This window comes from Leucoraja erinacea, chromosome 23 (assembly GCF_028641065.1).
Source record: "Leucoraja erinacea ecotype New England chromosome 23, Leri_hhj_1, whole genome shotgun sequence".
NCBI lineage: Eukaryota > Metazoa > Chordata > Chondrichthyes > Rajiformes > Rajidae > Leucoraja > Leucoraja erinaceus.
In genome coordinates this window covers 16,158,425-16,185,902 of record NC_073399.1, presented here as the reverse complement: position 1 = coordinate 16,185,902, position 27,478 = coordinate 16,158,425, and the positions used below count along the sequence as shown (strand labels likewise).

At 42.9% G+C, this 27,478-nt stretch overlaps 1 protein-coding gene across 4 annotated transcripts in view; it reads right to left on the bottom strand.

The window, feature by feature from the left end:
- Nucleotides 1–7,068: 7,068 nt before the first annotated feature.
- ccdc40 (coiled-coil domain containing 40) overlaps nucleotides 7,069–27,478 on the bottom strand; it is a 68,141-nt gene continuing 47,731 nt past the window's right edge. For all 4 annotated transcript variants that reach the window (XM_055653948.1, XM_055653950.1, XM_055653952.1 and 1 more), the window contains 4 exons: nucleotides 20,205–20,325; nucleotides 18,914–19,102; nucleotides 12,042–12,200; nucleotides 7,069–8,493 (listed from right to left, as the gene is read on the bottom strand). In XM_055653948.1, coding sequence (XP_055509923.1) covers nucleotides 8,251–8,493; nucleotides 12,042–12,200; nucleotides 18,914–19,102; nucleotides 20,205–20,325 — 712 coding nt within the window. In that variant the 3' untranslated portion in view covers nucleotides 7,069–8,250. The remainder of the gene's footprint in view (nucleotides 8,494–12,041; nucleotides 12,201–18,913; nucleotides 19,103–20,204; nucleotides 20,326–27,478) is intronic.

The following is a 27,478-nucleotide window of genomic DNA, read 5'->3' as shown; positions in this document are numbered from 1 at the left end:
GTTGCTACCTTCAGGGATCTTTAGACTTGTACACAAAGGTCCCTCTATTCCCCAACACTCACAGGGAACCTGCCAATCATTGCATGGAATAGATTACTTTATTGTCACATGTGACCAAAGATACTAGAGGAGCCTCTATTATCTTTGCATGTGACTAGGCACAGTGAAATTCTTTGCATGCATACCCAATGTATACAAATAGCAGCCACTTACGGCGTTGACAAAGTTACCCCCCCCCCCCCAGCTGTTCTCCCACGCTGGGTCCCCATTGTCCTTTGTTCTCCCATCCTCCCCAATTGTCCATTGTTATCCCCCCACCTACCACACGGCGGTCCCCCCAAGCCGGGTCTTCCATTGTTCTTCCCCTCACGGTGGTTCCCCCCCCCATCCCCATGCTCTCATCCCCTCGGTCGACCCGCGAGGCATCACCGCCTTCACGAGGCTTCACTACCGCCGAGACCCCATCGGCGCAAGGCTTCACCGCTACTGCCGCCGAAGCCTCATCGCTGTCCACACCCCCACTTCACACCTCCGTGGTGCCGACCCGTCATAATCGAAGGATTAAATAATGGTCAGGATATTGCAAATAGCTCCACAGCTGTTCTCCAAAATAGTGTGTTACGACCTTTATGGCCATCAATGAGATTAGTTTAATATTAGTTTGAGATACAGCGAGGAAACAGGCCCTTCAGCCCACCGAATTCGCGACGATCCCCACATATTAACACTATCATTCCAACTAGGGACAATTTACCAACTATACAAACATAAGCCAATTAAGCTACAAAACCTATACGTATTTGGAGTGCGGGAGAAAACCAAAGATCTCGGAGAAAACCTATACGGCCACAGGGAGAAGGTTCAAACTCCCTCCAGACAGCACCAGTAGTCGGAATCAAACCCGCGTCTCTGGAGCTGCAAGCGCTATAAGGCAGCAACTCTACCGCTGTGACTCCGTGCCTCAAAATATCTCAACTTAATTGATATCCATGATATTTCAACATATCCGGTGTGGTATGCCTGGTCGTGTTCTAAAACCAGTGTGGCCCAACTGGCTGGAGTTTTTACAGACATTTTCAACCTCTCACTTCTTAGGTCTGAGGTCTGCACCTGCTTTAAAAGGGCATCAATTATACCAGTGCCCAAGAAGAGTAAGGTGACGTGCCTCAACGACTATCGACCAGTGGCACTAACGCCTGTGGTGATGAAGTGCTTTGAGAGGTTGATCAAGGCGCAAATCAACTCCTACCTCGACAAAAACCTGGAGCCACTGCAGTTCGCTTACCGCCACAACAGATCAACGGTGGATGCGATCTCGCTGGCCCTCCACTCCACTCTGGACCACTTGGACAACAATAACTCATATGTCAGGCTGTTATTCATTTATTACAGCTGGGCATTTAACACAATCATCCCCTTCAAGCTGGTTACCAAACTCGCAGAACTGGGTCTCTGCGCATCCCTCTGCAATTGGATCCTCGACTTCCTCATTCACAGACCAGTCTGTTCGTACTGGTGGAAATTTGTCAACCTTGATAACAATCAGCATGGGAGCACCTCAAGGCTGCGTACCTCAGCCCCCTGCTGTACTCACTCTATACTCATTACTGCGTAGCCGGTCATAGTGCGAACTCCATCATCATGCTGACGACACCACTGTTGTGGGGCGTATCACTGATGGGGATGAGTCAGAGTATAGAAGAGAGATCGAGCGACTGTCCATATGGTGCCAGCACAATAACCTGGCCCTCAACACCAGCAAAACCAAGGAACTGATTGTGGACTTTGGAATGGGTAGGATGGGGACCCACAGTCCCATTTATATCAACGGGTCGATGGTTGAAAGGGTCAAGAGCTTAAAATTCCTGGGCGTGCACATCTATTAAGATCTTTCCTGGTCCAAGAACACTGATGCAATTATCAAGAAAGCACATCAGCGCCTCTACTTCCTGAGAAGATTACGGAGTGTCGGTTTGTCACGGAGGACTCTCTCTAATCTCTACAGGTGCAAGGTAGAGAGCATGCTGACCGGTTGCATCGTGGCTTGGTTTGGCAACTTGAGTGCCCTGGAAAGGAAAAAACTACAAAAAGTAGTAAACACTGCCCAGTCCATCATCGGCTCTGACCTCCCTACCATCGAGGGGATCTATCGCAGTCGCTGCCTCAAAAAGGCTGGCAGCATCATCAAGGACCCACACCATCCTGGCCACACACTCATCTCCCCGCTACCTTCAGGTAGAAGATACAGGAGCCTGAAGACTGCAACGACCAGGTTCAGGAATAGCTACTTCCCCACAGCCTTCAGGTTATTAAACTTGGCTCGGACAAAACTCTGTACATTAGTAGCCCATTATCTGTTATTTGCACTTTAACAGTTTATTTATTCATGTGTGTATATATTTATATAATGGTATATGTACACACTGATCTGTTCTGTAGTCATGCCTACTATGTTCTGTTGTGCTGAAGCAAAGCAAGAATTTCATTGTCCTATCAATAAACTCTCTTGAATCTTGAATACATTCTGTGCTGCACTGGGAAATTTCTATGAAGACGATAGGTTATGATGAAGCAGTCAGATTTGTTTTTGGTAAACCATCCATATATGGGATTATCCACATGTTTCACCGAGGGGTTAGCGAATCTTTTAAGAAGTCTCAGTTGATGAATATACTCAAGAAAGAGATCAATAATTTCTTATATATTTAGTGACGCAAGGAATGTGGGAAAAGTGCAGGAAGGTGGTACTCAAGTAAAGGGTCATCCTTTATCTCATTGAATTCTGGAATAGGCATGAGGGGCTAAAAAGCCCTCATACTTATTTTTCTTCTGTTCTTGTAAAATTGTCCAATTATCAAAAATTGTAGATATATATTGACATTAAATGTAATATTTCCACTAAACCAGTGAATAGAGTTTACTGCATCAAACACTTTTCCCATTAAGACATTAGGCGTTTCCCAGGAAAAATTATCAATAAAAATCTAATTCTATGACACAATTTTATCAGACCTTTTAAAGGACAGATAATTCCGACAAGGAAAAGTGTCTTAATGGAGGAGAAATTACCTGTTTAGGGAAATAATTCCAGAGCTGGAACTTAAGGCATGGCCAGAAATGTTGCAGGAATTAAAATCTTAGATCACCAATGGCCAGACACAGGAGACCTCAGATGAGTGTATGGTGCACATGGGAAGCACGAAGGTAGAGCCAAACTTTTTGTTTAGACTGTATCAAGATCTCATTGGGCTAGAATCAGCATTTCAACCTTCAAGTTCACAATTTATTTATGTGCCCTTTTTGTGTGAGGATTTGGCAGGGTTCCATAACTTCCAATCTTACTTTTTTTTTAAGTGTGCAAAATAAAACATCAACTTCCAATTTGCCACAACTGAGTTTAAATGTCGGATGGAACAATACTCCAGTCTTTTTCACAAGCATAGTTCCTTTAACCTGAACATTCTTTTGCTTGTCCCAAAAGTCTAAAACTCTTGAACAGCCTGAAACATTTTATTCAAAATGACGGAGAACATGCTGTACTTTCAACCACATATTACCTATGCGAATAGAATATAGGGGGAAAAAATTCAGAACAAATAGGAAAGGAGAAATAGACAAGATTAGTTATATCCAGCAGATATTAACAACAAATCATAAGATAATTGATTGCAAAGTTATGTCAAAACAAGTTCTGCCATTCTAGCCATACACAACTTGCAAGAAAGTGAGCAGATAAATTAATTTCTTTCAACATTTCTTTCCACCAGGCCCACAAAGAATAATTATTTTTAAAGAACCACTTTAATAGATATAATGGTACCTATCGGAGAACAGAAAATAACCAAACACGCTGTTCTGACCAGGCTAAATTTGTTCTTTTTTAAAGCAATATTATTATTTCCACTGTCTCTTGAAGGTACAAGAAAAAAACTTCTAATCTAAATTTTCCATGCAAGCTTGAGATTGTAAATGTACTTTGCTTAATCTTTGACACAAAGAATGTTATTCTTTCTGTTCTATCCACAAATAGCAGACCAGTTTATCACAGGATTTCTAATCAGGGTCAAATTAAAGTGCAGCAGCATTGTTGTTATATAAATCTACATATACACAAATGTTCATTTTGTTTCAAATACATTTATTGACTAATTTCCAAAATGGCTTTTCCTGGAAGTAGACATTCTTTTCCTTTTGTGAGTAATTAATTATCCATACAAATGGAAGAAAATACATTTAAAAAAACACAAATTCATGGATGCTCATTGAGATAATGAATTATTTACCCACCCTCTAAGCCATTGTCGTTCACTCACTAAGGCTCAGTGAGTGAATAAAAACTAGTAAAATCTCAGGAGTGCACTCCACCTTGCCAAAAAAATGTAACCAATATTACTAAGATTAAATAAACTGCAGCTTCTGGAATCTGGAGCAAAAATCTGAATGCAGGAAGAACTCAATGGGCCATACAGCATCTGTGGATGTAAAAGGTTAAATTGACCTTTTTAATTTAAAGGTTAAGTCGAGATCTGCATTAAGATGTTTCCGCTAGTGGTAGAGTGTAGGACTAGACGTTCTTTTAAGGAGATGCGGAGTAATTTATTTAGTCAGAGGGTGGTGAATCTGTAGAATTCTTTGCCACAGAAGGCTGAGGCCGCCAGTGGATATTTTTAAGGCAGAGATGGATAGATTCTTGATTATTAAAGATGTCAGAAGTTATAGAACGCTGGAGAATGGGATTAGGAGAGATAGATCAGCCATGATTGAATGGCGGAGTAGACTCGATGAGCCGAAGGGCCTTAATCCTCCTATTCTGTATGACCTTAAGGCTGAGAGGGAACAGGATAGATTTTAAGTGCAGAGCAGTAAATAGACCTGGTAGGTGATAAGTGGAATTAAATGGGAGAGGGTGATTGGCAGATGGAACCAGATGGAGTGGAGATGGGATGGAAAAGGTGAACAAGAGGAAATCTAGGTGGACAATGGAGTGGGAAGAGAACATTGGGGAAGTGGATTACCTGAAATTGGCAAATTCACAGTTCCCAAGTGAAATATGAGATGTTGCTCGTCCAATTTCATCTTGATCTTTCCGCAACAATGAAGAAAACCAAAGATAGGCAGATTATAGTGAGAATGGAAAGGCAGCTAAAATGACATGCAGAGTACAGGAATTCTGCAAAGCGAATGCCTAGTCTAGAGGATGCCACACACGTCCAGAACTCAATGCAGCCAGAACTCAATGCAGAAGATCAAATTAGAAGAGTTGCAGGTCACAAGATAGTCCCTGTAGAATTGTGAAGATGGGGGGAGGGGAAGATGTGACAGGGAACAGAAGAGAGGGCAGATGCTGGAATCTGTAACAAAAAAAAGGAAAGCAGTTGGAGGAACTCAATGGGTCAATCAGCACCTGTAGAGAAAAATGTTGTTTTAAACTGAGACCCATCAGTGGTGGGATCACGTTGGATGTGGCAGAAATGATGTGCTGGATTTGTAGGCTGGTGGAGTGAAAGATGAGGATTAAAGAAACTCTATTGCTTCTCTGCTGGGGAAAGCATACTAAAGTTAACAGCTTCATCATGGAATTTAGCAAGAAACAAATCACTAATTAATCCTTTACAGAAAAACAGATCATGGTCGGTTCAGAAACGTGGCTGGTACAGGTACACAACCTTTTATCCGAAGATCCAAATAACGAAAACCTCCGAATAGCGACATTTTTTCGGTCCTTGAAGAAAGATCCTTGAAAACGTTCACCGAGGGCGGCCCGCAGAGGTGACGGTGGAACCTCCGGTCGGTCCTCGAAGAAAGGGGAACTAAATCCCCATTCATAAAAGAGAAGGTGAGGGTATATTGCGCGGGAGGGTTAATAATTGACAATATGCTGCTACCTGCCCGCTGAGTTAAAAAGTTCCCACGGTAGACTCACGATACACAGTGTATCGTGAGTCTTGCGTGGGAACTTTTTAACTCAGCGTGCAGGCAGCAGCAGATTGTCGCTCCCTTCAGTTTCACCCCACCTCCACCCCTCTGCTTCCTGGCCATGTGTGTGACCCCATCCCTCCCCTCTCCAGCTCCCCGCTCATTGCACTGGCACGGGGGCTTTGTACTGTTTTCACGTCGGCGATGGCAGCAGGCTAGTGCAGTCACCGGAGACGTCAGGACCAATTGGACGTCGACCACCAGGCCCACCGCATACATGGAGAACCCAGAGACCCACAGCCAGCAGCAGCCCAGCCCCGCTCCAACTACAAAGGAACCTGGGTTGCGGATGACGGGGCGCAGCTCGGGGCGTCGTAGGGGCTCATCGGGGAGCGGGTTCCTGTTGGTCCTGACGTCTCCGGCCACCTGCTATCCTCCGGGAACTGTACCGCCCTTGCAGGAGAGTGGGGTTGTTTGCAGTTGCAGAGGGAGGGGGCAAGGGTGGTACAGTTCCCAGTCTCATCTCCAGTCCAGGGGGGTGGCCGGAGACGTCAGGACCAACGGGACAGCGACCCCCAGGCCCACTGCAAGCATGGAGATCCCAGAGACCCACAGCCAGCAGGAACTCCAGCCCAGCCCCGCTCCAACTCTAGAGGAACACGTAGGGGCAGAAGCTGATGGTGTGCAAGGTGTTCTTGGGGAGGCGCAGCTCGGGCTGTGGGCAAACTGCCACTTGTCGCCGTAGCGGCCCATCGGGGAGCGGATTCCTCTGGAGTTGGAGGGGGAGGGGGGTATTGTGCTGTTTGATCGCCCCCTGCTATCCCAGGGACAGGGAGACACAGCGGTTTTTTAGACTGGTGGGCAATCACTTCCAAAGTTCTGCCCACACAGTCAGTACACCTCTCCTACACTGCATTTCATACAAACATTTATTCTGCAAGAAAACACTCGAAGGGTCAAACTCGCGACCGAGTAACTGCCGGGGTCAAGGCGCAAACTCGCGACCTTGCGGATATGAGCCGAACACTCTACCACTGAGCCAGCCATTAAAATCTACGCTAAAAAATTTCCATTCCGAAGACCGACAAATTCTGAATTACGAAAAGTGTCTGGTCCCAAGGCTTTCGGATAAAAGGTTGTGCACCTGTAGTTTGGAGTCAGAGCCCCTAAGGCAATTCATCGTTATCTACAACCTCGCTCTGGCAGCTCCTGCGACGGCGCTGGTGCCAAACTGTAACGGCCCTGCTGTTCCTTCGGATCGATCAACGACGTGAAAAGGGGGGACGTGCTGCATGGGCAACAGCCTGTCCTCCATATGACATCGCCCAGGCTTGACTGGGGAGGGCCTACGAAGTTGAAACACAAGGCAACAGTGGTGTATGCCATCTTTATGTAATGCACACGTGGACAAAATGCTTATTTCATGCTATTCAAAACAGCACACTTTCAAAAATAAGATGGTTATCCCCATCTAATATTGTGATTTGAAATGAAATTCAATTATTTTTTTGTTTCCTCTTGTAGACACTTTGACGCTAATGTTTAACTGTATGTATTTGGCATTCCAGAGCAGTTTGTGAAAATGTTTTTATTTATAAAAAGGATTATTTGGCTTTATGACTCACCTTTTCTTCTCTCAATATTCCTGAGAATATTTTTAGCAGCTTTCTCTTGGTCAATTATAATTATTATTCATGTCTGCTCATCTAGTTTATTTTTGTTCAATTTTGAGCCAACTGTTTAACAGAGAATGATCAACAACTTTTGATACACAATTTACTAAATTAAATATAGCACGTTAACTTGTACTTTTTAATACTAAAATAATCAATCAATGAATGCAATTCTTTGAACCTCTAAAGAAATCAAATATTTATTTCACAGCACATTCATACATTTTTCCTATTTGTCTACTTATATTTTGAATCATATCTATCTTCCCACCCCGTCTCCTTTTTTGTGTGTATTTCATAAGCACTTCGCAATTGATTAAATTTCAGATTACGATCCCTCCTGTGGTTCTATGTCTATATCAGTTTGTACTCAAACATTAAATGCTTTTTAATTTGACTGATTAAATTATTTAAAATGATTAAATCATCATTAAATTAAATCTTTTTATTTGAAAATATGAATTCACACCAGCATACATTTGCACTTTCACAAGAAAATTATTTCAGATATTTCTTCAGAAACACTCTGTCAACAAGCCCCCATTTGGCCTTAGTAATTGACATATAATGGGGTACTGAATTATCAAATTTTGATTGTTTATTACATTAGTTCTTTCCACCATCTAGTTCGCTATAATTTCTGAGTATCTCTTTATGAAAGTCATTCCTGTAATGTGCGTCGTGTAACTAATACAAGAGTCACTTTACGAAGCACTCCCTGGTATTGGGGCCACTCCTCCTTGACACGGTCAACGATAGTGTCGATGGTGTGGATTCGTTTCACTTGTTTCTGTAGTTCGCTTCTCAGTGCTTCTTCAGATCTGCACTGTTTTACGTACTTTCCTTCTTTCACAGCCTGGAGGTGTTTGAGGCGAGTCTGAAAAGTCACTATCGTGTTCAGATTCTAGACAACAAGATATAGAAATATGTTTGATTTTGTGCATGGTTTTATTTACTTTGTATTTTTATTATTCCTAGTCGTCAATTCATTTTCAATAGCCTGCTAAAGTTTTGCCTTGATGCATTATACTGGATCATAAAGTGACAGAATGATATTTGTTTGTTAGTTTTTCCAGATCTCCAATGAAGACTTTAAAAGGCAGATAGAAAATGGCTTGCTTCTCTGGCAGTGGGAAAAAGCCAAAAAGTTAAAACATCAAAGCATGGAAAAATATTTGCACTCTCATTTACATCTGGGTTGATATTGTTCTATATTTCAAAATATACTTTATTCAAAATATACATACCATCAATACAATTTCATAAACCTCTTTCACTATATTAATTGTACAATCAAATTCAATAAATGTTCTGACAATTGTTAACACCATTCACATTTCCTCCTTAAACAATACATCCATGAAGTGTTTTAGAGGCTGTTACACAAGGCCCAGCCCCTCAGACATCAGCGGCAGCAGTACCCAAGGAAGTGGTCCTTCCCTCCAAAGCCTTTGTGTGCCTGCACAAAGCTTCAGTGCATCCCTCAGATGAACTCCCGCACTGTGGTTTAGTTTAATTTAGTTTATTGCCATGTGTACCGAGGTATGTGCCAGTTGGCAGTATGTGCTAATACTTGATGACCAAAAAACTTCAGTGTTAGCTTAGAGTAGTTGCAGTTCAGTTTCTGGAACCATTTTGTTGTTTGGACTCCCATTAATTTTCACCTCTCATTTTCTAATTTGCACTATGAACTATACAAAGTGCAGAGATTATTTCCACAGTACCATTTTCTGGCTTTAAGTAAATAATCAAAATGTAATAAAAGGAAACAATGATTAATGTTTCTAAATTACAAAATCATTGCACACTTTGTAATTCGATCTACAATTGCATCAATTTATGCAGTACTGAGATTCAGATTTTATTTCTGTCTGTGCTGAGTCAGCTTTCATAACCAAAAGGGAGTGAGGTATTACAGTTGTCCTCAGCAACCCTTGAAGAAAAAAATAGCGATTATTTAAATGGACTGCACAGCTGTAGAAGTTAGGCCAGGATGAGATACGTTTTCTAAAATTAGTCTAATAATGTATTGACATAGAAACGTGTGATAACAGTAAGGGTAAAGTGATTATATTTGTGGAAATGCAGTATTCCACCGTTTTCTGAAGGAATAAAGGGGGCATCTCCTTTTTGTTAGTTGCATTCACACACAATAGACCAACATCGAATATGGTTGGTTTATGCCTAGTTCACTTTCTCAGTGGAAGTCTTCAACCGGAAATTACAAAAATGCATGAAGACATGCACAAAACTGAGTAATATTATGTACTAAAATGTTTATGTAATTTAGACCAATAACTGGTGTACAAAAAAAAATCATAATAATATGGATCCAAGATAAGAATACTGATTTTAGCTCCAATTGTTTAATCAGCAATCCAGTGGCAATGGATATATAGATCGATTACAATATACAGGTCTTCTCCAGGTTATAAATACCTGACTTATGTTTAAGAAAGAACTGCAGATGCTGGAAAAATCAAAGGTTGACAAAAATGCTGGAGAAACTCAGCGGGTGAGGCAGCATCTATGGAGCGAAGGAATATGTGACGTCTAGGGTCGCGACCCTTCTTCAGACTGATGTGGGGGTGGGAAGAAGGAAGGATGAGGTGGAGACAGTGGGCTGCGAGAGAGCTGGGAAGGGGAGGGGAAGGAGGGAGAAAGCAAGGACTACCTGAAATTGGAGAAGTCAATGTTCATACCGCTGGGGTGTAAACTACCCAAGCAAAATATGAGGTGCTGCTCCTCCAATTTGCGATGGGACTCACTCTGGCCATGGAGGAGGCCCAGGACAGAAAGGTCGGATTCGGAATGGGAATGGGAGTTGAAGTGCTGAGCCACCGGGAGATCAGGTTGGTTAATGCGGACTGCGCGGAGGTGTTGGGCGAAGCGATCGCCAAGCCTGCGCTTGGTCTCACCGACTTATGCCTGACTTATGGACACCCCTCACATACGAGCGAGTATTTGGGGGATCAGTGGGATGGATTTGCCAGCTGCTGCGGGACCACTGCCGGCTGGGAACAGGGAATTGCTGTAAACCCACAATCTGGAGCAGAGAATGCTGTGCAGACTCGCTCATTCACCGAGTCACTAAGACCTGCACAAGACCTCTGCTTGTTTTCCTGTCACAACTGTGATCCTCTCCCAAATGTATTTTGTTAATTTCCATCCTTCAAACAACTTAGGTTACAAAGAGTTCTCAAGACAGAGACCTTTTCTGACCTGAGGACTTCCTACAATCTGTGATATTCCCAACAATTAACAAGATTGCCCAAACTGCCAGCAAACAACTAGCAACCATGGCAATTCTATATAATTTTGTTTACTTTCATGGGACATGTGCATTGCTGGGAGATCAGCAATTATTGTTTACTCTCAACTGCTCAGAGAAGGTGTTGCTGAGCCATGTTTTCTAGACTGCTGCAGCTCTTCTTGAGAAGATAACCATAAAATTGTTGTGCATTAAGTTCCATGATTTAGACTAAGCGTTAATAGACCAGTGATATATTTCCAAGTAGGGATAGTAAATGACTTAGAGCAGATTGCATGTGATAATGTTCTTCTTGGCGACAGAAGTAGATGATTTTGGAGGCCCTATCGGATTATCGTAATTCTGCATGCTGTTCGATCGGTTCTGCCACTCTTTCTGAGCAGCTGTGAATGAAAATTAATATTATTCAGTCATCAGCAAACATTCCCACTTCTGACATTATGATGCCAGGAACGTCATTAATGGAGCTATTGAAGACATTTGGATCTTGGACAATATATCTGAAGTGATGCTCCCAAGGTCTTAAATGTAAGCTGGAGAGAAAATTGAACGTCTTTTTTTAAAAGCCATGTTCATGATTTGCATAAAAGCTTATCATCTTGTAGGGCCTTTTTTATATTGATTTTGTCCAAATTTTAGTTTGCAAATTGGAATTATTTTACTCTACCACCTCCATGAAAACCCTATTCATTGTGTACTTCTAACCTTACTGTGATTGCTCAACTTTCATTGTAAATTAACTCAGATTTGACTGCATTCAAAGGATATCCCACATCAAAGGAACTAGGTGGAAAATCAATTTTTTTAAATGAACAGCAATTATTCTCTGCCATGAAATAACATTAAACTAATGCTCACACAAAAGGCTGCAGATGCTGGAGTCTGGAACAAAAAATGAACTGCTGGAGGGACTCAGTGGGACCGGCATCATCTGGCGAAAGAAATGGATGAAAGAGGGTCCAGGCCCGAAATGTCGTCTGTCCATTTCTCTCGAGGGAAATAGGACACGGTGAATTCCTCCAGCTGTTTGCTTTTGTAAAAAATAATCTAATGCCATATGATTAGCTTAATTGCATATAATTATCATGTAAAATCTTAACAATTTCAAAATTAGTTATTTTAATGTCAGCTAAGTTTCTTCAAATCAATTATGCTGTTTGTCTTCCAGAAATTATTCTTACCACTCCTTTCTTTTCTTGTAGAGATTCAATGCTTGCATCAAGAAGATTGATTGAAGATTTATTATTTTGAATCTCACACTGCTTTCCACCCAAATTCTCATACAAAGTTCTCTGCGATGTCCTCAACTCTTGAATAGTTTTGTCAAACTCTTCAATATTCTATGAAAATAGGACAGTTACATCGATAACACTATTTAATAATCTAGATTATGTAATTAATTAGTTAAATTAAGGAAACTGAAATATATTGGTAGATTGTTTAACATATCTACAATAGCAAGATAGAAAAGGTGATTTGCTTTCTAACCAAAGGCCATGAATTTTCCTCACTGAAGGAGCATGGTCTAGCAGTTTCAACCTGTTACAGAATGCCAATTTAGCACAATAACGATCTGTTAAAATGTTTACTCCATTGAATTCTTAAGCCATTTCATCATTATTGGCAATCTCTGGTCAGTCTCAGTAACATAAACCCTATCCACAGTATACATCTGCATGAAGACTGATATCTATATTACTAAAAGTCTGATCTTGACCACTTCCTGTTGTTCTGTATATTGATTTTAGAAAAAAACGCTGCCACTTTTTTTGCCATCTTACACAGAGTTCCACTCCGCTGCGCAGGACAAGAGGATTTTTCCCATCGATGAAAAATAAAAGAGTTATTAGTGTTTAAAAAATGTTGAGATTCTTTCTCCTGAAAGCCACGCCCCTTCCGGAGGGACTATAAAACCCGGAAGTGTGGAGGTGCCTCAGTTCTCTGCAAGATGGGGGGAGCAAGAGGTCGCATTTCTCAGTCTGAGCTTTGAATAACACTGAACACATGTCTACTAAACTATGAGTGGTTTTACTGGCATGTCAGTGCCCTTAATGTGGTTTGAAAATGCAAAAGTGTGTTTCAGTTTGAAAGTGCTAAAGCTATGTTGCCTTTGCAGGGCTCTCACATTTTTTTCTCAGTTGTCAGTCAGGCAACCTTGGTAGCTTTTTAGGTTGCCAAATAACAGTTTAGGTGGTCATTTAAGACAGCTTGCATGAAGCGTGCGATATTGTGTTCGGACGAAGTGCGTAGTTACCAGTTAGAATTATGCTCAATGAAGCATTCACATATTATTTCTGCTTCAAATAAAGTCACAAACTAAACATATTCACCAATCAAGACATGATATATACCACAATGACATGCAGCAAAATTATAATACAGTATCTCAACTCTTTTTACACATTGCAATGAATGCAATTTCTATTATTTCTTTCCACTTCCAAACAAATATGTGGTTGGATTATTCAGCGTATGATCAACCTTGGTGAGACCAACACCTCCACTCAGTTCGCAATAACCAACCTGATCTCCCGGCGACTCAGTACTTCAACTCCCCCTCCCATTCCGAATCCGACCTTTCTGTCCTGGACCTCCTCCATGGCCAGAGTAAGGCCCACCTTAAATTGGAGGAGCAGCACCTTTTATTTCACTTGGGCAGTTTACACCCCAGCGGTATGAACATTGACTTCTCCAATTTCAGGTAGTCCCTGCTTTCTTCTCCCCTTCCCAACTCTCCCTCAGCCCACTGTCTCCACCCCTTCCTTTCTTCTCCCCCCCTCCCGCCCCCACCCTCACATCAGTCTGAATTAGGGTCTCGACCCAAAACGTCACCTATTTCCTTCACTCCATAGAGTTTCTCCAGCATTTTTGTCTACGATTCACACAAGTTCTGTTATCCCACTTTCCTCACCCTCTCCCTACACATTAGGGGCAATTTTAGATACAAGTTAACCTACATAGCCAATGCATCTTTGGGATGTGGGAGGAAACCCACACACTTGCAGGGAGAATGTGTAAATTCAACACAGACGGTGCCCGAGGACAGGATCGAACATAGATCTCTGGCGTGTGAGGCAGCAAGTCTACCAGCTGTGCCACTATATATTATTTTCCAACTCACAAAAAATTATACGGTGATAACTTTGGTTTCTAAAATAAGAAACTATCCATTTTCAGTCTTAAATCTTTAAGTGACGCTCTGTCCCCCTTTGCAGCTACTATATGTTTTATTTCAGTTCAAGACTAAGGGGCAGTACATTGGCCACAAAGTTGTTGCCTAAAAGTGCCAGAGACCTGGAATTGATCCTGAATATGGGTGCTGTGTGTATGGAGTTTGCTCCTTTTCCCTTTGATTGCATGGGTTTTCTCCGGGTGCTCTTGTTTCCTTCCACATTGCAAAGGTGTGCAGGAACCTTTTTCAGACCCAACCCAAAACATAGTATTTTCCTTTTGTCCAGAGATTCTGTCCGACCTGTTGAGTTATTCCAGCTTTTTGTGTCTATCTTCAGTTTAAACCAGCTTCTGCAATTCCTTCCTACACACACGATACTATACAATAGACCTTTATTAATCTCAGGATGAAAAGTATGTGTGTGTGTGGGTATTTATATTATACACACACACACAAACACACATATATATAGTTATATTTTCATATATAAATATACACTGTTTTGTTTTCTTATTTATAACATTGTTTACAGAGTACTATGTTTACATATTCTGTTGAGCTACAGCAAGTAAGGATTTCATTGTTCTAACTGGGAAGTGAGAGAATAAAACACTCTTGACTCTTGACTTATGTCGCAAATGTGTGGGATAAAACTAGTGTACGGGTGATCGGTGTGGACTCGGTGGGCAGAAGGGTCTGTTTCCATGCTGTATCTTTAAATTAAACTAAAAAGACAAAAACCAGAGGGAGTTTAAAGAAGAGTCTCTACATGAATTGTCACCCAATTTCTTCTATCCAGAGATGCTGGCTGCTCCATGGAGTTCCCCCGCACAATTAAAGCATGGCATAGTCTTCACCCAAACATAGTTACCCAACCAGACGCAACTAAACTTAAGGTAGCTCTTTCCTCCCCCAAGAATCCTTTTTTTGCTCAAGTCCAAGTCAAGAGTCAAGGGAGTTTTATTGTCATGTGTCCCAGATAGGACAATGAAATTCGTGCTTGCCCCAGCACAACAGAATATGTACGCATAATACAGAACAAGAGATAAAAGTTCAGTGTGCTATATACCATAGACCATATATATACACAATAAATAAACAGATAATGTGCAATAGGCTGTTATTTTTCAGAGTTTGGAGATTGGTGGTGGAAGGTCCATTCCAGTTTAAATTCCATTTGGAATATTTTTGGAGGACCAGGAAACCAAGAAGCAAGAGTTACCCCAGGGAGTTACTCCAGGTCCAGGGAGTGATTCTGCGTTGGTTTTCAGCGATCGCGGTGAAGCGGCCACCGGACAACAATGGCGGCCAGATCTATCTCAATGCAAAGGGAGGGAGAAAGTGCCCGGCGCTGGCCAGTTGCCGTGGCAGTGCGCATGTGCAGGGCGGCTGATGATGTGCTGGCCGTGGTTGTGCGCATGTGCAGAGGGAGGATGTGCAGGCCGTGGCATTGCGCATGTGTAAAGGGGCCGGCCGTGCCGGGGGATGAGGAGCGGGTGGAGAGCGGAGACCCGGTGGCCTGGACACGGATATGGATGGCGGGCGGAGACGGAGAACGACATCGAGAGAGAGATAGAGAGATGTCTGCTCAGAGTTGAACGATAGGTGTCCTGTGTGCTTGCCAAACCGGGCAAAATCTGAGGAAGGACATTATTGCCATAGAGGGAGTGCAGAGACGGTTCACCAGACTGATTCCTGGGATGTCAGGACTGTCTTATGAAGAAAGACTGGATAGACTTGGTTTATACTCTCTAGAATTTAGGAGATTGAGAGGGGATCTTATAGAAACTTACAAAATTCTTAAGGGGTTGGACAGGCTAGATGCAGGAAGATTGTTCCCGATGTTAGGGAAGTCCAGGACAAGGGGTCACAGCTTAAGGATAAGGGGGATATCCTTTAAAACCGAGATGAGAAGAACTTTTTTCACACAGAGAGTGGTGAATCTCTGGAACTCTCTGCCACAGAGGGTAGTTGAGGCCAGTTCATTGGCTATATTTAAGAGGGAGTTAGATGTGGCCCTTGTGGCTAAGGGGGGGATATGGAGAGAAGGCAGGTACGGGATACTGAGTTGGATGATCAGCTATGATCATATTGAATGGCGGTGCAGGCTCGAAGGGCCGAATGGCCTACTCCTGCACCTAATTTCTATGTTTCTATGTTTCTAAAATGGCAGGCTTTTAGGTTGCCCGGCGGGACTTTAGGTCTCCATTGGCACCCGGGCAATCGTTAATTTCGAGCCCTGCTTTGGTTTTGAAAGTGCTAAAGCAAGCTGTGTTGCCTTTGGTTTTGAAAATGCTAAAGCGAGCTGCCTTGCTTTATTAGAGCTGCATTGCCTTCAATATAATTAAAAGTCTTGACCACTTCCTGTTTGCGTTTTATATTGATTTTAGTAAAAACGCTACTACTTGCGGCTGTGATTTTTGGCTATCTTACTCAGTCCCCCTCCACTCCGAAGATTTTTCCCATCGATAAAAAATAAGAGTTATTAGTGTTTAAAAAATGTTGAGGTTCTCTCTCCTGTCAATCACGCCATGAAGGCCATGCCCCGTGAGGGGGGAGGGACTATAAAACCCAGAAGTGTTGGCGTGGCTCAGTCTGCAAGATGGGGGAGGGAGAGGTCACGACTCGCTGTCTTTAGTGGCCTTGCACCCTGCTTGAAATGGAATTTCAAGGAATAGCCGTGAGTCAACTGCGAGCCCACCAGCCGTGAGTGAGTGAGCTGCCAGCACAACAGGCTTGAATGACTGAGCCGCCAGCCCAAGAATCCATTCGGCCCACAATGTCCATACTAGCTCTCTGGAAACCAGTCCCTTCAGCGCACCACACCCATACTAGCGTTCCAGAAAGCGCCCCCCGCCCCCCACTGGCCACCAATATTGGAATTGGTGGAGAGGTGGAATATTGCGTTGGGGGACCAACCCTCCCGTGTGATGTTGGGACCCAACTGGTCCCACTTAGTCTAGTAATTAATTAAAATGGGCCTCAGTTTAAATATCCTCTGTGGACCACAGAATCAACCAAGAAAATAAGCAAAGATTTTTCACTATGTAGGTCAATTCAGTCGGTAGGGTGCAAACTCATCTTATATTTATTTCATATGCAAACTTACAAATACTCCCTGCAGCCCGAGCAGAAGACACCTCTTCAGAAACCAACTTGTACAATGTGAGACTGGTATAATGAGATTTAAGGATCCAGCCAAATTGACATGCAACTCTCAACTGATACAATGAAATCCTGTTTATGGTACGATCATAGGTGTGGTACAACCTTGTGGCATAGTCTAGCCATTTCCCAGGAGTTTTGCATTTCTCAAATCAAGGAATCTTTATTGCAAGAATATTCAATGGCTAGTACCATAACACAACTTAAAATGTATTTAAATGCTTGAAAATGTTGAATACAGAATTTTGTACACTAAGAATCTTGGGATTAGATTTGATAGTTTGAGAACAGGTACCAGTGTTGATACATCAGGCCAAATTAGTTTGTCTAATGTTGCAATTTCAAGTAATTATGATTTTACAATGGCACATTTTTTAGATCTGTCCTAATTCTTTCAAAATGCATTATTAGTAGAGGGCACTGAACAATAAAAATATCAAAACTTAATTTTAACTTAATCCACATTTTCAAACAATAATTGAACATTAATAGTGGGCAGCACAGTGGCGAAGCTTATAGAGCTATTGTCTCACAGTGCCAGAGACCCGGGTTTGATCCTGACCTCGGGTACCGTGTGGAGTATGCACATTCTCCCTGTGACACTGTGGGTTTCCTCTGGGAGCTTCACTTTCCTCCCACATCCCAAAGACGTGCGGGTATGTCGGTTAATTGACCTCTATGAATTACCCCTTGTGTGTAGGGAGTGGATGAGAATGTGGGATAACATAGAACTAGTATGAATGGGTAATCGATGGTCAGCATGGCCTTTGTTAGCCAAAGGGCCTGTTTCCATGTTGTTTCTCTCTAAACTTTCTAAGTTTATAATTATCTGGAAATAAAGTACATTGGATTTGGCAGGGAGGATGAGAAAAAAACAGGTAGAGATAGAAGAGTAAGGAACAGCAAAGATAAAAAAAAAAGTGGCTAGTACTATTCAAGCCCATATTTAGTAGGCAGTGAAATAACTGAGCTGGCTCTCAATCAAAATTGCTGAATTCAGTTGTGGAGAGTTTTGGCCTTTGTTATGTCTCCTCCTTCCTCTGTACATTGCCTCCTACCCTCCCCTGTACTCTTTCTCTAATTCTCATTTATTCTTTCCTTACTTGACTGACTCTCTCTCTCTCTCTCTCTCTCTCGTCCCTTTTGCTCCTTCTCTCCTTTCTCTCTCACCCATCTGATTTTTTTTTTTGCTCACCCTTGTGCTCTCTTCCATCTCCCTCTGTTTCCCTTTCTCTCTCTTCCACACATACATAGCCCTTTACACTTACCCTATTATTTCACTCCCTCTGACTGTCTATCTTGCCCACCCCTTCCCACCCATCTCTCTACCACTTCACTGAGTGGAGGATTCAGATGTGGCAGTCTGGCAATATTCTTGGGGAGTGGAGTGGTCTGCTTAAAAAATGACGTTAGTTGTAATTTTGTAAATCAAGTACATTTAGTGTGATTTGCTGACAACCCCAATTATTACCTTTTTCGATCTTTATGCTACTAAGTATTTAAAAAGCTTACTTAGTAGGGCTTCGTAACAACAAATGTTTTGAGTTTTCAAAAATACTGAATACTGAATATTACTAATTTTGACCAGATTTTGAAAGGTTATTTGATCAAGATTTTGTTACAATGTATGAACAAGTTTTAGCGGAATTGGAAGAAAATAGGCAATATTTTTTATTTACTTGCATAGATTCATAGAAATAATCTGTTTTATGATACCTTTTGCACATCAGCAATTTTCTTGCACAGGTCCTGTATCTTGTTACGATAATCATTCCGAGTCGCGTGCTTCTTGTCCACACTTGCCTGTGCTTCCCCGCGTGTCAAAATTGTCTCTCTGCGTGAAACAGTAGCCTCCATGTCACGAATCATTTGTTCTTGCAGTCTCATAATCTGATTGTGACGTATCTTTGAATCAAGAATACAAATGTACAGACATCTGTCAATCCAGTGCCAGAGATGTTCACCATAGGAATATCAAATTTTAAGAAAAATTAGGTAAATGAAATATCTGGCTACTTTCCACAATCAAAGAAGAGGGTATATAACTTATAACTGCAAATTATTGCCATTAATTTACTAATCTTAAATAAATTATGAGACATCTGTGCATCAACAAGGATGACTTCACAGAATGTAGCCACCAAGAAGGACAAGTATCAGTGGTTATTCAAATATCAATGAACTTTTATGTTTGTTCCTTCCTAGATGGAGCAGGACATCTTGCCAGATACGATCTTGCCAGTTTGACTGCTATTGCTTAAGGGGCCATCACTGTACTCAAAGCAAGTTAACTACATCTCATTCTCTTTTGCCAGAGACCAGTGTGAAAGACCAAGGAGCTATGATGAGATTACAGGTATCTTTGTTGTGGATGATGCCATTGTGAGCACTATATAAGTTTGCAAAATTTTTATGTCAGTTTTAACCTGTATCAGATCTGAAAATTTTCCTTTTCCTCAACATCCTTTAAGTTTCTGACTGCAATCAACAAACCTTACGGCAATAGACATGATGCCTTTATCCAACACAGCATAGTGAAGTATGGTTATAAACATGGAATGAATACTGCAAACAAATCTAAGGTTTATGCAAAAAGCCGAAATGTTTCAAAATAACTCTGCTGCATTATCCATGCATGTGTTTGCAGTATCCACTCAATATATGTTGTGCTGGATCACAAAATCTGTTAATGAAGACATTTGTTCTGCTACAAAATAAAATTGCTCCATTGATTTAACGGTTCTGGATAAGTCTTTGGATAACTGACACAGTTTCTGTCAAGATTCATGGAGACTGACTGAATGCCACATCATAAGATGTCAGGCCTTGCCGCCCATTATTTGGTGGGTAGCTCAGGAGCAGATAGAATAGGATGTGAGGAGTCAACAAAACTTCTTCCAGGGATATCTAGAAAAATGTCTTTTAGCATCTTCCGCATTTTGCTTTTGGATTACCAATGAAATATTGTTAATTCAGTATTGTGTGTCATGTTTGCAGATGAACTCACTTCCATCCTATGAATTTCAGCCTTCATGGCTCGCATCTCACCCTGTCCAATCTCCGAGTCAACAGCTGTTTTTGCCTCTTTCGCCAACTGTATTTTCTTCTCCCACAGCATAATTTGACGCCTGTAAAAACAAATATGTGATGATTTTTTTCTAGAAATAAAGTTTCATATCAATTGTGGAAATAAATGGCTGGAATTATCATCATGGATGTTTGCCACCTGGCCAATCATTTTTCTTTCTTCCACCTACTGGGGAAGATACAGAGCTTGAAATCCAAGATGTCCTGGCTTAAGAGCAGCTTCTTCCCCGCTGCTATCGGACTCCTGAACAGTGCCGGATTTACGTATAGCTTAGGGCCCCGACTTTCTAGGGGGCCCCCCGAAAAAATTGATGGGCCTCGAGGTCTAGGGGGGCCTCTGGCCAAGGCAGAACACCTACCGTTCAACTCTGGGCGGCCCCCCTCTCTATCTCTCTCTCTCCATCTTCCCCCGCTATCCGTGTCCGGGCCGCCGGGCTCCGCTCGCTCCTCATCCGCCGGCACGGCAGGCCGCCTTGCACATGCGCACAACCACGGCCAGCACATCATCGGCCGCCCTGCGCATGCGCACTGCAACGGCAACTGGTCGACGCTGGGCACTTTCTCCCTCGCTTTGAATTGTGGGAGATTTGGCCGCCATGGCTGTCCGGTCGTTGGGGGCCTCACAAGTGGAACAGCTTAGGGCCTCTCTTCATCTAAATCCAGCACTGCTCCTGAACCAATCATAACGTAATAAAAAGGAATGACAGATGTTCGTTTATACCAAAAATAGACACAAAATGCTGGAGTAACTCAGCAGGTCAGACAACATCACTGAAGAAAATGAATAGGTTACTTTTCGGGTCAGACCCTTCTTCAGACTGATTATGGTAGGGAGAGTAGGGGGTGGGGGGGGACTAGAAGCAGAAAAAAACAGGAAAATTAGGGCCAATAACATAATATTAGGCAAGGAGGTTCCCTGATAGGCCAATTGTTGGACAGAGACAGGTGTGACCTGCTGAGTTACTCCTGCATTTTGTGTCTATCTTGAACCAATCACCTCTTTCACACCCACTTCCCATAGGTGCTGCCACATATATAGAAGGGCCTGTCCCACTGTACGAGGTAATTCAAGAGCTCTCCAGAGTTAAAAAAAAGAATCAAAATCGTGTTAAGTACGTAGAATGTACATAGCGGCCACGTCAGAGCTCGTGGATGTCTCGAAGCAGCTCGTAATGCTAATGACAGGTACTCGGGAAACGCGGTAACTGGTGAAGTTTTTTCAGCACTGTGAAAAATGTCCATGAGAGCCCCAAGTACCTACGAACGGCTACTAGCGTAATTCTCCGAGTTCGAATCAGGGGAAACTCGGGAGAACTCTTGGATTACCTCGTACAATGGGACAGGCCCTTTACCCTTAACTATCTCATTTGGATATTCCATTATTGCATTTACATTTTTTTGCACACTTCAGATTATACTACAATCTATGCACCATTCTGCTCCTTTACATTCATCGTTGTATTCGTCGTAACTATGTATACTGTTTAATGATTTCATGCAAACAAGGAATTTCATTGCATGCTGATCACAATCATCTAATCTGAATCCGAAATTAAAATATGGAAAGCCGAATGATTTCTGTGCATTCTGCAACAAAGGTCCATCAGCAGGATCATTGTTTAAAAGTAAAAGTGTCATTTTGCCTTGTTCATTTATCCTGTGACTAATCATCGGCGGTCACTCGAAACAAGTATGACTGACCTCTCCTCTCCATAGGGTCATCTACTTGTGGGTCTGCAGATGTCTGGAGAGGCCGATCTGCGATCCACAGACCTTGGTGCAACGTGCGCAGTGGAGACTGGCGGTGGTTGGTAGTCGTTGGGCCCCCTTCTCCATCCTTACGGTGCTGTTATTTGTCTCTGCGACATGACGTGCAGCTCCTTCCTGCACGGATTTCCTCAAGGTGCGCCTGTCCAGTGCAATTTGCTCCCAGTTGCTCGATGGGATGTGGAATTTCTTCAAACTGTTCTTGATGTTGCCCTTGAACCGTTTCTTTGGCCCGCAGGGGGCCCGCCGACCTTCCTTCAGTTGCGAGTACAGGATCTGTTTAGGGAGACGTGTGTTTGACATGCGGATGACATGGCCAGTCCATGAAAGTTGGTGCTGCATTATTGTGGTGGTAATGCTGGTCAAGTTGGCTTCCTCCAAAATGCTGATGTTGGTGCATTTGTCCTCCCAGCTGATCCTCAGAATCTTTTGTAAGGATCTTTGATGTTCTAGGGCTCTCAAGTGCCTGCTGTAGGTGATCCATGACTCGGATCCATACCACAGGATGGGTAGGACAACGGCACTGTAGACCAGCAGTTTTGGTTGAGCCTTTAGGTATTGGTCTTCAAAGACTCTTTTCCTGAGGTCAACCATCGCCTGAGTTGTGCCAGCGGAGCCTATGCCAGACTCATAAAAAGAGTCATTGAAGATCTAAAGGTGCAAACATAACTGTTGTGACTAAACATGGCCATTGTCATGATCATTAATCGCAAATATTTATTTTATGGTACTGAATGTACAAGGTATTTCAAATAAATAAGGTAAAATGAAATTAGAATCAAGAGTCAAGAGTGTTTTATTGTCATATGTCCCAGATAGAACAATACAAATCTTACATGCTGCAGCACAACAGAATATGTAATCATAATAAATAATAACAAAAACTCAGGGGAAAAAAAAAGAACTAACAATAGTGCAATAATAATAATAATATTAGTCTATTGTAGTTCAGAGCTTATGAGGTAGTGTTTAATAGCCTGATGGGTGTCGGGAAGAAGCTGTTCCTGAACGTTACAGTTCTCAGGCTCATGTACCGTCTTCCCGATCGCAGTGGTGAGAGGAGTGTGTGCCCAGGATGGAGTGGGTCTTTCATGATATTGGCTGCCTTTTTGAGGCAGTGACTATGATAAATCCCTTCGATGGAGAGCAGGTCAGACCCGGTGATGGCCTGGGCAGTGTTTACAACTTTTTGCAATCTTTTCTGCTCCAGGACGTTCAAGTTGCTGAACCAGGCCACGATGCAACCAGTCAGTATGCTCTCTATTGTGCACATGTAGAAATTCAAGAGAATCCCCTTTGACACGCCGAATCTTCGTAATCTTCTCAGGAAGTAGAGGCGCTGATGTGCTTTCTTTATGATTGCATCAGTGTGCTAGGTCCAGGAAAGATCGTCGGAAATATGCACCCCCAGGAATTTGATGTTTTTGACTCTCTTCACCATCGTCCCATTGGGGCTCAACACCTCCCTGTGTGCCTGGGTCCTGGACTTTCTCACTGCCAGGCCCCAGGTAGTCAAGATGGGAGGGAATACATCGAAGTCCCTCACCCTGAGCACAGGATCGCCCCAGGGTTGCGTCCTCAGCCCCCTATTGTACTCCCTGTACACACATGACTGTGTGGCTAGGTTCAGCTCCAACTCAATAATTAAGTTTGCTGATGACACTGTGGTGGTGGGCCTGATCTCAGACAATGACAAGAAGGCCTACCGGGAGGAGGTGGCTGATCTAGCACTCTGGTGCCAGGATAACAGCCTCCTCTTGAACATCAAAAAAACGAAGGAGCTGATCATGGACTTTAGGAGGGCACACTCCATTGAGGATAAATGGGGATCCTGTGGATAGGGTGAACTGTTTTAAATATCTGGGAGTCCACATCTCCGAGGATATGACATGGGCATCACACGCCTCAGCACTCGTGAGTAAGGCAAGGCCTTTACCACCTCCGGCAATTGAGGAAATTCAGAGTGTCTCCGAGGATCCTCCAGTGCTTCTACGCAGCGGCGGTGGAAAGCATCTTGTCCAGGAACATTACCATCTGGTTTGGGAATTGCTCTGCCAAGGACAAGAAGGCTCTACAGAGAGTAGTGCGTTCGGCCGAACGCACTATGGGAACTTCACTCGCCCCCCTGCAGGAACTATACAACAGGAGGTGCAACTCCAGAGCAAATAAAATCATGGGAGACCCCTTCCACCCATGCAACGGACTGTTCCAGCTGCTACGGTCAGCCAAACGCCTCCGTTGCCATGCGGTGAGAACGGAGAGGTTGAGAAGGAGTTTCTTCCCAGAGGCAATTCGGACTGTAAACGCCTATCTCACCAGGGACTAACTCTAACTCTACTGAACGTTTTTCCTTCCATTATTTATTATGTAAAAGAATATGTGTGTTATGATTGTGTTTATAATTTGTTTGGTTGTTTTGTTGTTTGTCTTTTGCACAAAAGTCCGCGAGCATTGCCACTTTCATTTCACTGCACATCTCGTATGTGTATGTGACAAATAAACTTGACTTGACTTGATATAAACAAGTTTGTGGGTCCTCATCCGTCCTCTTCCAAAGTCCACAACCAGTTCTTTTGTTTTACTGACATTGTTGTGCTGGTACCATTTGGTCAATCGGTCGATCTCACTTCTATACTCTGACTCATCACCATCTGTAATTCGTCCCACAACGGTGGTGTCATCAGCAAACCTGAAAATGGAGTTCGCACTATGTCCGGCTACACAGTCATGAGTAGTTATTTGTCTGAGCAATGAAATTAGACATGGTGAAATAAAATGTTGCTGCTGTTGTTGGCCCACAGGATCTAATGGAATCTCTGTTTGGTGCAACGAGATTAACTCCAAATCTATCAGAGTTAACATGATAGATGTGCCACACAACACTGTAGAGAGCGTTTTAGTTTTAGAGATACAGTTCGGAAACAGGCCCTTCGGCCCACTGAGTCCGTACCGACTAGTGATCCCCGCACATTAACACTATCCTACACACACACTAGGGACTATTTACATTTATACAAAGCTAATTAACCTACAAACCTGAACGTCTTTGAAGTGCGGGAAGAAACCAAATATCTTAGATAAAACCCACCGGGAGAGCATACAAACTCCGTACAGACGGCACCCATAGTCGTGATCGAATTCGGGTCTCTGGCGTTGAAAGTACTGTAACGCAGCAACTCTACCGCTGTACCACGTGTCGTCCCTGAAGCGTCTTCAGTTTTAAGATGGTTTTTCATTTGCAGAGCTACTATGCAAGGGTCACACCGACCCAAACTATCATGGACAGATCTATCAATAATGGGTAGATTTGTGCGACTGAGGCTCACTCATTATCTCCTTTGGTTGTTACATTTTCTCCTCCTACCCAGTCTGTCAGCTGTATCCTCATGATTAAGCTGGCTACTTTTGCAGTTGTGCTATTGAGCCACTCGCACTAAAGACCCCACCCAGAGTATAGTCTGGTGAATGGTTTTCAGTGGGAGTGAATAATGAACCTACAGCTGAAAAAAGGTGGTGGATGGAATTCAGCAAAAGATTCATTAACTGTGGTTGACCTGATGCCATATAAAGATGATGTTCAGAGTTAATGCAGATAATGTTCAAGGCCATATCACATTCTGAGTTTGCCAGGGAAGTTGTCTGTAAAGCATAATTATGGCTGTTGCTCAACTAATCTGGAGGTCAGACCTCTTATCCTAGATTCAGCTTCAGATGGCTGCAAATAAAAGTTAAGTGGGTTTGCAGAGTTAAGTGGGTTTGACAACCAAGGAGTTTCAAGGTGAGCATGTTATTTTAAAATTCCATATTATTTGATTAAATTCTCTTATGGTAGCATCTGAACTCATGGCTCCTGTTCATTTATACATGGCTCTGGTAATATTAGTTTAGATAACCCCTATGCTATTATTCCCTTAAAAGTTGCTTAGAAAAATGAAAGATTAGAAGTGAATTTGACCCAATCTTTGCATACTTCACCTCAGATTCTGTACGTACAAAGAAATTCTTAACAGATTAATTGTTTATTCATTGCTGATTGCTTTGTCTTTAGCACACTTCTGCAAAATAGATATTAACCTATTAAAAGGTTGGATTTTTTTAATTGAATGCTTCATTCAACATTGAATGTAGATTTTGCAAGAACAATTCTGCTTTGTATCGTCTTTTCTGTTCCATTTTCTTCAGTTGTGTTTGTGTACGCACGGGCGTGTATATGTGTCTGCGTGGGGACAGACAGACAGTTTTTTAGAGATACATCGGGGAAACAGGCCCTGCGGCCCCCCAAGTCTGCACCAACCAGCAATCCCCGCACACTAACACAATCCTACACACACTAGGCACAATTTATATTTATACCAAGCCAATTAACCTACAAACCTGTAAGTCTTTGCAGTGTGGTAGGAAACCGAACATCTCGGAGAAACCTATGCAGGTCACAGAGAGAACGCACAAACTCTGCACAGACAAGCAGCTGTAGTCAGGATCGAACCCGGGTCTCTGGCGCTGTAAGGCATTAGTTCTCCGGGGCCATCAAGCTCCTGCATCGGGGAGGGAATCTCAGCTCCCCCGCACTGGCCGATCTGACTCCGGGTCAGGGCTGGTCGAAACCTTTTGCATAGTTTGAAGCTCCCGATATCGGTCTCTACCCGAGACTACGAGCTCCTCAATGGTGAAATCCGCATTGATCCCAGGCAAGGGATCGGCTCCGATGGTAAGTCCACAACCCCGCGGTGGGGCTCAAAGTCAGTGCCGAGCAAGGCCGCCAGCTCCATGATGTTAAGCCGCAGAGCAACCGGAGATACAATACGGAAAACAATCGCATCTCTGACAAGGTAAGAAATTGAAAAAAAGTTTCCCCCGACTCCCCCCCCACATAAAACAAACCAGAGAACATTAACACAAACTTTTAAAACACACTAAAAATAACAAAAAAAAACTGTAAAGACAGACAGACTGTTGGCGAGGCTGCCATCGCGGAGCCACCCGTTGGAGGTTCCATCATTTGCAATCCGTTGCTATCTCCATCAATCAAATCCCAGACTCTGTTGCTATCTCCATCCCACTCTCCCCCACCTGACTCCATCCACCAATATACTCCTCTTCACCTGGATCTACCCATTACTTATCAGCACTTACCCCAGCTCCTTAGCCTCCATATATTGGCCATCTCCCCTCCATTCAAGTCCAGATGAAGGGTCTTGAGTGGAAATGTTAGCTGTACACAGCTCTGTCACATCATCATCTTTCTTGTCCTCCTGGACTGCTTCTTTAATATTCTGGCCTGAGTGAACCACTTAGTTAAGCATTGGGAAAATTGAAGACATTCCCTTCAGCCTCCGATCACAAATTCCCTTCCCATGCTACTAACACCTTCCTTGGTCACCTCCTTTGACTAGGCCAAACTATTCAGGAAGTTGCAATCTTATGTGA